At 41.4% G+C, this 9,495-nt stretch overlaps 1 protein-coding gene across 3 annotated transcripts in view; it reads right to left on the minus strand.

The window, feature by feature from the left end:
* Positions 1 to 9,270, minus strand: part of UCHL5 (ubiquitin C-terminal hydrolase L5) — a 46,857-nt gene extending 37,587 nt beyond the window's left edge. The window contains exons 1-3 of one of the 3 annotated variants that reach the window (XM_065872686.1): positions 9,068 to 9,270; positions 2,501 to 2,564; positions 712 to 817 (exon numbers count right to left, since the gene is read on the minus strand). In XM_065872686.1, coding sequence (XP_065728758.1) covers positions 712 to 817; positions 2,501 to 2,564; positions 9,068 to 9,143 — 246 coding nt within the window. In that variant the 5' untranslated portion in view covers positions 9,144 to 9,270. The remainder of the gene's footprint in view (positions 1 to 711; positions 818 to 2,500; positions 2,565 to 9,067) is intronic. The other 2 variants (XM_065872694.1, XM_065872699.1) reach the window with 2 other exon arrangements.
* Between the last annotated feature and the right edge of the window lie 225 nt (positions 9,271 to 9,495).

Below are 9,495 nucleotides of genomic sequence, written 5' to 3' on the forward strand. Positions count from 1 at the left end.
ATGACCAATGCACAATGTTATAAGATCCTCCAAGAGTAAAAGATCCTTTTGAAGAGCAAGATAAACCAAAGGATTTTTATATATCAAAGTACAAAGTTCATTAATATGATCTCAGATTTCACACTGCAACCAATCTTTAGGAGAGGAACATTTCTGGAGTTTTGATATAATATCAAAGAATATCCATAATTTCCTGGAAAAGAAATTAAAATACTTCTCCCTCTCCAACTACACATATGTGTGAGACTAAATCATATACTTCAACCAAAAACAAAACAAAATGAAAACATTGCAACAGACTGAATAAAGAAGCTGATAGGAGAATCCACTGTGTGCTTAATATTAAGCCAGATATTAAAGATATTTACAAAAATGTAAAATAATGCACTCATCTCACTACTCTTTTGCTTTGGTAAAGATATTTATGCTTCATTTAAAAAATACATTATCATTAACATGTAATGAATTTATTGTTACTTTTAAAGCAATTAATAAATATTTTAAATGTCTCAGTTTTAATGTCTAAATGATAAATACTAATAAATATAACCCATATAAACAGAAGGTCTTTGGGGATCTCAATAATTTTTAAGAACGTGAAGGAGTCCTAGGACTGAGAAGTTTGAGAACTGCGACACTAGAGACACAGATGGAAGAGTCCTGTTTGTAAGAGGGTTGCTCTTGAGACTCCACAGTATCCAAGGACCATACCTGCTTGGCAAAAAATATCGTGTCAAGTCTGGAGTCCTGAACCACAGAGCCTGCTGGTTCTTCTCCTGGCTGCCACTTGAAAAGAAAAATCAACCCATGAACTGGCCTACAAAACAAAAAAATACAAATTAGTGACACCAAACCTTGCTTCTTTTAACACACTGTCAATATGTTAAGTTTTGGTCATTTACTTAACAAATACAATGCAAATGAAGTAAATTTGAGACATTTTTGAAAGATTTCTATTGCTGTTCATAGTTACTAGAATGTTGCCCAAGACACGGCTAACAAAACTTAAAAAAAATACATCAATTAAAATGGAATTATAATGAAAGGAATAATCTCAAATCTGTGCATTATTCAATTCTACCTTATATTACCTCACTTAAAAACAGAAAGAACATAGCAAAACTAGAAGAAGCTATTAACCCTAGACTGCATTCTGATATACATGAATAAAGTTCACATAGGATGTTTACAGATAAATGGCTGCTAGCATAAATACTAAGAAATATAGGACGTCACCTCCATATAATTATTGGATGCATGAGCAACCGTCACACTACAGTATGACTGGATGTTGCATCTCACACATAATGAAATCATCACCTCCCCAAAGAAACGGTTGTTGCCCACAAACTGTTAAATCACCACTTTAGGATTCTCTCCAGTCTATCTTTCACCACTGCCTTCCATGCAACAAAAATCTTTCCTATCCCTTAAAGACAGGTCAAATGATGCATCTTTAATTAACCTTCCCTGATCATCCAGCCAGAATTTCTCTCTTATTCCATCTAAAATGACTGCACTCTTTGTGGGGAAGAAGAAGATAGGGGGGAGGGAACTGTCTCCTTACTATAAAAAACATATCCCTACAGTCCCCATTCCAGGACCTAAGAATGCTCCCCACAGTGAAAACTCCCTAGCCCTCCATTTGCAATCCAGAGTCAATGCTTGAAGGTTGGGGGTTAAGGAGAGGCCCAGAGAAATCAGGACAGAGTAAGAGGAAGGTACTTCCTGGCATCAATATTTGGAATCTGAACTGTACCTCCCCAAGAAGCAATGTAATAATGTATAAAAAAAAGTTCTGGGACTTCCCTGGTGGCGCAGTGGTTGAGAGTCCACCTGCCAATGCAGGGGACACGGGTTGGAGCCCTGGTCCGGGAAGATCCCACATGCCGCGGAGCAACTAAGTCCGTGCACCACAACTACTGAGCCTGCGCTCTAGAGCCCATGAGCCACAACTACTGATCCCACGCACCTAGAGCCCGTGCTCTGCAACAAGAGAAGCCACCGCAATAAGAAGCCCACGCACCGCAACGAAGGGTGGCCCCGGCTCGCCGCAACTAGAGAAAGCCTGCGTGCAGCATGAAGACCCAACACAGCCAAAAATAAATTAATTTTTTTTTTAAGTTTTGAATTACTATTAATATACATTATCTGTCAAATACAGTTTTGTAGACTGGCCTATTATTCATGTGTTTTATGTTAAAATGCGTTCCATGTTCTAACAGTATTGATCTATAAGTGAAAGTTGTAAAAAAATCAACCTATCAGTACTTTGTTGATATGGAATTACAGAGACTTAGTTTTGAATGCCTTGCAAATTACTTATCTATGAGCCTCAGGTTCTTGGTTATAAAATGGGAATAATACCTACCTCACACAGTTGAAAAAAATCTTAAAGGAGATAATGTGTTCAGCCTAAGGTAACCCAAGTAAAATAAACTCATGAAAGTTTGCTTAAGTATAGACATATTACTTTTAACATAAGTAAAAACACACTTACTTTAATTTTTCAAAATTCTCAGGCTCTAAACTCCATATTTCTTCTACTTGGGCTCCTCGGCAACCTGAAATAAGAAATTATTTCTTCAGAAGACAAAATAATTCATTTTTTTTCCTTCGCCACTAAATAAAATATTAACTGAAAGAAAAGCACATTTGGGGGCGATAAGACATGACAAATTAAAATGGTAAAACTGATAAAGCTCACAGCCAAATCCTAGTCCTACCTTTACTATTTCCTAATTATTACAGTGGGAGTATATTCCTTTGACAACTTTAAAAAGTTTCAAGATTTATTTTCACTGGACACCACCCCATGGCTCCTTCTCAGTCTCTCTCAATCTCTGGCTCCTCTTCTCCACTCCCTTCACTCAAATGCTATGTTTCCACAGCTCTGCCCGCAGCCCCCTTTTTTCCTTACTGTACACTTTATTTTTAAAGTGGTAATAGGGGCATCCTTGGTGGCACAGTGGCTGAGAATCCGCCTGCCAATGCAGGGGACACGGGTTCGAGCCCTGGTCCGGGAAGATCCCACATGCCGCAGAACAACTAAGCTCGTGTGCCACAACTACTGAGCCTGCGCTATAGAGCCCACGAGCCACAACTACTGAAGCCTGCGTGCCTAGAGCCCGTGCTCCGCAACAAGAGAAGCCACCGCAATGAGAGCCCGTGCACCACAACAAAGAGTAGCCCCCGCTTGCTGCAACTAGAGAAAGCCCACGCACAGCAACAAAGACCCAACGCAGCCAAAAATAAATAATAAAATAAATAAAAAAATAAAGTGGTAATAAATAGCTACCACTTAACAGTGAATTTCAGAACACTATTTAGTTCTGACCCTTTTCCTAAATTCCAATTCTATACTTTAAAAATTTAATTTAATATCAACCACATCAGAGTCCCCCAAATATGTTCTTCTTCTACAACAGTGGTTCTCAACCAGGATGATGTTTTTTATGCCTCTGCACCCCCGACCCCCGCCAGGGAACATCTCAAAATGTCTGAAGACATTTTTACTGTCCCTACTGTCACTTGGGGGGCGGGGAGGTAGCATCTAGTAGGTAGAGGCCAGAGATACTGAACATCCTACATTACACAGAATAGCCCCTGACAACAGAGAATTATCTGCCCCAAAGTGTCAAGACAAAATGAATTATCAGGCCCAAAGTGTCTAATCCCTGCAAGACAAGGCAAGAGTACCAAGGTCGGGAACTGTGCTCTAGTAGTTCATATGGTGGTAATGGTGTACTGGTTAAGAGCCTGGCCTCCAAACTGCCAAGGTTTGAACCATGGCTCCTCCATTTACCGGCTATATGACCACTGAACCTCTCTGTTCCCCATACTCATAGAGCTGTTGTGAGAAATAAATGAGATAACTTACTATCTCATAAGGTAATTTATTATGCATGAGATACATTTAATACAATGCCTCGGCAAAATGTCAGGTAGCATTATGATCACAACAGAAAAAAACAGCCGTATTTACCAGAAACTGCAATGTGTAAACTGCTCTGAATGCATTTTCTCTAATCCCTGCAAGGAAAGTATTATATGGAAGAGGCTTAGGGATGTTAGGTGTCTTATCTAAATTCACTACAACTAATATATGCCAAAAAGTTAATTAAAACCCATGTCTGGTTCCAAAGTCTGGGCACTTTCTATTGTTCCAGATTATTTTCAAGTGAGTGCTGGAGAAGCCTTTAGATCACATGCAAAAATCTGTGGTTTAAAAAAAAAAATACTGGACCAACCAACTATGTGACTTTGGGCATTCATACCATTCAGTACCTCAATTTGCTCTGCTCAGCAAATATCTATTAGCTCCCACCCAAGCATTAAAGATACAGGTACCAGGAGAGTTACTTCATTATTTGTAGTAGAGAAGAACTAGAAACAACCTGAATGTCTAGAACAGGTTGCTAGACGTCCACATACATTATGTTGGGAAAAATGCTTGTTTAAGTGTGAACCTATATTTATACGTGTTATCAAGAAAGGGCACAAAAGAACACTAATGCACTTAACACTGGTTATGCTATTGGAAATCAACTGTAAAAAGGCCAAACGTTAAAACATTGCACATATCATACAAAAACACAACAAAAGTCACTGAATTAAAAGAGCCCCAAAATCTTTTGCAAAGGTATAATTTCAAGTGGTGACACTGTTTAAATAACCTTATGTTAGACACATACATATCTCTGTGTAAGGAAAACATAGTACTTAACTGTTAGCATCTATCTCCTTATATACATTCAATTCTAATAATCCCCCTATGTACATTCAATTTCAAATAATGCATGGTATAATGGAAAGAGAAATAAGCAATGATTCAAGAGAACTGGGTTGTAATTCTAGCACTGCCTTTAAGTTCTTTACCTTGAGTGAGAACACGTCTTTGAGCCTCACTTTCCTCATGTTTAAAACAAGAATACTACCTGCTTCATCCAATCCACACAATTCTTGTGAGGTATACGTTCTCAAACACCAAACACAAAGAATCACCATGCTGATTCCTCTAATATATTTTAGTAAAAAGTTGAGTGGGGTGGGGGGTAGCCTTTAAAAAGTTAATGATTCACTGGTATTTAACAAATACATTCAGCCCTCTGTATCCAACGGGTTCTGGGTCCGCGGATTCAACCAACCGCAGGTTGAAAGTATGTGCCAAGCATGGTATTAGGCCCTAACAAGGACAGGAAATAATAAACTATTTTAACAATGCTTAAGAACTTCAACCTAGTAGGAAATAAGCTCATATAACTCAAAGACTGTGCAGTCTGCATATTTTGCATATAAAAGGTACACGGGATGCGTTATGGAAGTTAAGAGGTAGCCAACTATCCTTGCAGATCATAAAAAACTTTAATGTATAGTTAAACTGGGGGACTTCCCTGGCAGTCCAGTGGTTAAGACTCCCTGCTTCCAATGCAAGGGGCTCGGGTTTGAACCCTAGTCAGGGAATTAAGAACCCACATGCCGTGCGGCCAAAAAATTTAAATAAATAAATAAATAATTTAAAAATAGTTGAACTGGGTCTTAAATAGGATGACCAAATAATCTGTCATTCAAACCAGAACACTGCTTTTATTAAATTGATTTTACTTAATAGGACATTAAATAAATTTTTAAATTGAAATGTTTTAAAATATTTATATCTTGACTAACACATTTGTATTATAGTACTGGTGGCTCCATAAAACAGTCTATTCAAAAACCAATTCTAAAAATAATTTTCTTAACAATATACCTGGAGTCTTTCTCCCCAAGAAAAATACTCTTGGGGAGTATTTTTATAGCCTACATATAAGGCTATACTGTTTATTTATTACCTCTTGAGTGAACTTTGGTAATTTGCGTCTTTAAAGGCATTTGGACATGTCATCCAAGTTGTCAAATTTATTTGCATAAATATTAAAATATTCACTTATCCTTTTAATATCTGTAGAATCTGGGACTTCCCTGGTGGTGCAGTGGTTAAGAATCCGCCTGCCAACGCAGGGGACATGGGTTCGATCCCTGGTCCGGGAAGATCCCACGTGCCACGGAGCAACTAAGCCCATGAGCCACAACTACTGAGCCTATGATCTAGAGCCCATGAGCCACAACTACTGAGCCCATGTGCCACAACTACTGAAGTCCTCACGTCCAGAGCCAGTTCTCTGCAACAAGAGAAGCCACTGCAATGAGAAGCCTGTGCACTGCAACAAAGAGTAGCCCCCGCTCGCCGCAACTAGAGAAAGCCCACACGCAGCAAAGAAGACCCAATCCAGCCAAAAAATAACTATTTAATTTTTTTTAAAAATCTGTAGAATCTGTAGTGATGTCATCTCTCTTATTCCTGATATTGGTCATTTGTCTCCTCTCTTTCTTCTGATCAGTCTGACTACAGGTTTATGCATTTTATTGATCTTTGAGAAACCAGCTTTTGGTTTCATTGACTTTCTCCACTATTTTTCTCTTTTCTGTTTTACTAATTTCAACTCTGATCTCTATTACTTCCTTTTATCTGCTTACTTTAGGTTTAATTTACTCATCTTCTTCTAGTTTCTTGAAGGGAAAGCTGAGGTCACTGATTTGTTGTAGTAAATCTAGTCCCTGTTACTCTATCTTGGCTGGAAGCAGAAATATACAGCCTCTATTTTTAATTAGTAGACTATCCTAGTTTGCTTTGCTGCATTTATGAATTATGTATGCATTGTATCAATTAAAAGTATAGTTCTACTCCAACAGTTTCTTAATTTAATAAGAACTTTGTTTTACCATGACGTTATATTCCACCAAAAATTTTATTTAATATATTCACTGAACTCACAAATAATTTCCCCTTCAATGAAGAAACTTAAATCTACAATAGCATTCATAATACAATAAGATGTTTCACTTTTGAAAGAATAAATTTCCAAAGGTTTTTTTTTTTTTTTTTTGCAGTACGCGGGCCTCTCACTGTTGTGGCCTCTCCCGTTGGGGAGCACAGGCTCCGGACGCTCGCTCAGGGTCAGCAGCCATGGCTCACGGGCCCAGCCACTCCGCGGCGTGTGGGATCTTCCTGGACCGGGGCACGAACCCGTGTCCCCTGCATCGGACTCTCAACCACTGCGCCACCAGGGAAGCCCCTAAAGGTTTTTTAAATCCATGAATTGAATGAGGAAAAAAGAAAATGACTGGAATAAACTCAGTCTCTTTGAAGCATCTGATGGTGATATACAACTACCATCATTTAACTTTTTGCAAAGTTCTTCTTCTGCTAATTAAACCAGTCTAATAACTATAGCTTCAGTTTTCATTTGTGCAGGTACAGAAGGTGCAGTTCCATTGCAGTCTCTTATGCATGCTTTTATTTAAATCATTTTCAATTCCAAGTTTTCTGCACGTACGAAATTGGAGCAAAAGCTGTTAACAGAATGGACTAATTTTAAAATAAACAAATTTGCCTGATACAACATTTCTTAAGGTTAACTCTAAGATGTCATAATGGTTAAGGTTTTGAAGGTAAAGTTTATGGCTTAAAACCTGCAGACATCTCAAACTCAGTGTATGTCCAAAGCTGAACCCACTTTCTTGTCCATCAAGCCTACTCTTCTCTTGTACTTCACCAGTCTCCCAAGCTAGAAACTAGAGTCATTGTCACCTCTTTTTCCCTACATCCCAGTAGTTAACAGTCCTGTGGATTTAAATATAGCAAAAATTATTGAATCGACCTCCTCCTCTCCAAATCACTACTTTATGTGTGGAACCAATCATCTCAAATTCTGACCATTTTAAGAGGCTTCTAGCTTCTCTTACTTCACGCCAATCTACCCTGCACACTACCAGTAGTAAATCTTTTTAAATTACAAAAATATCATTTCAGCCTTGAAATATCTTTGACAGTTAAGTTCCCAGGGACTACAGGGCAATCCATACTACACAACATGGCACACAATCTGGCCTCAGTTTCTTTTCAGCTTCGGATTGAAATACTCCTGAAGTCTGTTACATTATGTTTTAGTCACTTTCCCAGCTGTTCCCTAAGTCATATACTTTACCACCACTACTGTTTATGCCTTTCCTTCTGCCTGTGCTCTTCCACGACCTGTGTGTACCTACTCTAATGTAGCAATTAATACGCCATATTATAATTTGCTTGTCAGTTCTTTAGAACAGCAGTCATGCTTTATTCACATTAAAAATATCCAAACCCTACCAATGTGTCAGACATAGCAGGTAAACAATATATGCCCAATACAAGATACCCAAACAGTCAGCTACATACAACAAACAGTTATCTGTATCAATGTTGAATTTCCACCTCAAGTACAAGTTTTAACGTAAGAGCTAAAATTAATACTTGAGAAATAACAGATAAAAATAAACTTACAGCCAAAGAAGAGCTGCAGGGACAGGGAAGGCTACAAAGTCAAATATGTTGGGTACTTAGGACCAGAGATAAGGAACAGAGTCAGAAAGAAATTACGAGGTAAGCATGTGGCCTCTGGAGCACTAGGTGGAGAAAGCACACTTCCCCGGAGGCCACAAAACGAGCAGAACGAGCGAGGTGGTCCGTGCGTCCCACGCGGCCAGCCTGTGCGGACGTTCGCAGGGCTGGGCACACACTCGAGGGGTTCTGCTCCGAATAACTCGAATGTCAGGTTCCGGGGCGGCTTGGGCCTTGGACACCCCACCCTCGACAAGGCGCATCCGACTTTTCCTGTAGCACCGATGCCCTGACACACGTACCTGGGCACCCCTGCCCGGAACGGGGGCGCCCCGTGGTGCAAAGGGAAGAATCGGTACGTAAAGTGGGGGTGGTGGGAACTGGGGCTCAGGTCAGTGAAGCTAGTACTGGAGCGCCGAGTTCCGGGGACACACTCCTGCCCTCGCGGTGTGGCTCTCAGATCACCACGGAAACGCGACTGGCCGGGACCAAGGAGGGACCGGAGCCCTGCCTTTCCCCCTCCCCGACTCCACGGTTAGAGAGTTGCCTCCCTTCAGAAGCTGGGCGGCGGCGGCCCCAGGGAAGCACTCCGTGCCCAGATCAGGCCTCCTCCCGTGACCCCCGGCCCAGGACGGTCCCCTTGGCTCTCACCGAATCCTTTAATGAGCTCGGTGAAGACCCCGGGGTCGCTTTCCATGAGGCACCACTCCCCAGCATTTCCCGTCATGGCCCCGGCCACACGCCGCCCCGCTCCACCTCCGGCTCTGGCACCCCCCAAATCCAGCCGCCTCCGGCCACTGAGCTCCGCAAACCCGCCGTTGGCTCGTCAACCTCACGTCACCCCGCCTACTTCCCGACAGCCTCCGGGCGCCGTCACCTGCAGCGCGACAGAGCGCGGGAGGACGCTCTAGCCACCCAAGAGACGGCGAAACTCTTTCTAGGCCGCGCAGGACCCGGAGCCGATTCCGAGGGGCCAGGGCCGCCGAGAAAGGGCGGGATTTGGGGTGCCGGAGGAGGGAACATCCGGGACTCTCGCCAGTCTGGGGCGGGGGCGGGGCACGCCCAGGGGGGCGGGGCTC

The sequence above is a fragment of the Phocoena phocoena genome, chromosome 1 (genome assembly GCF_963924675.1).
Source record: "Phocoena phocoena chromosome 1, mPhoPho1.1, whole genome shotgun sequence".
NCBI classification, from domain to species: Eukaryota; Metazoa; Chordata; class Mammalia; order Artiodactyla; family Phocoenidae; genus Phocoena; species Phocoena phocoena.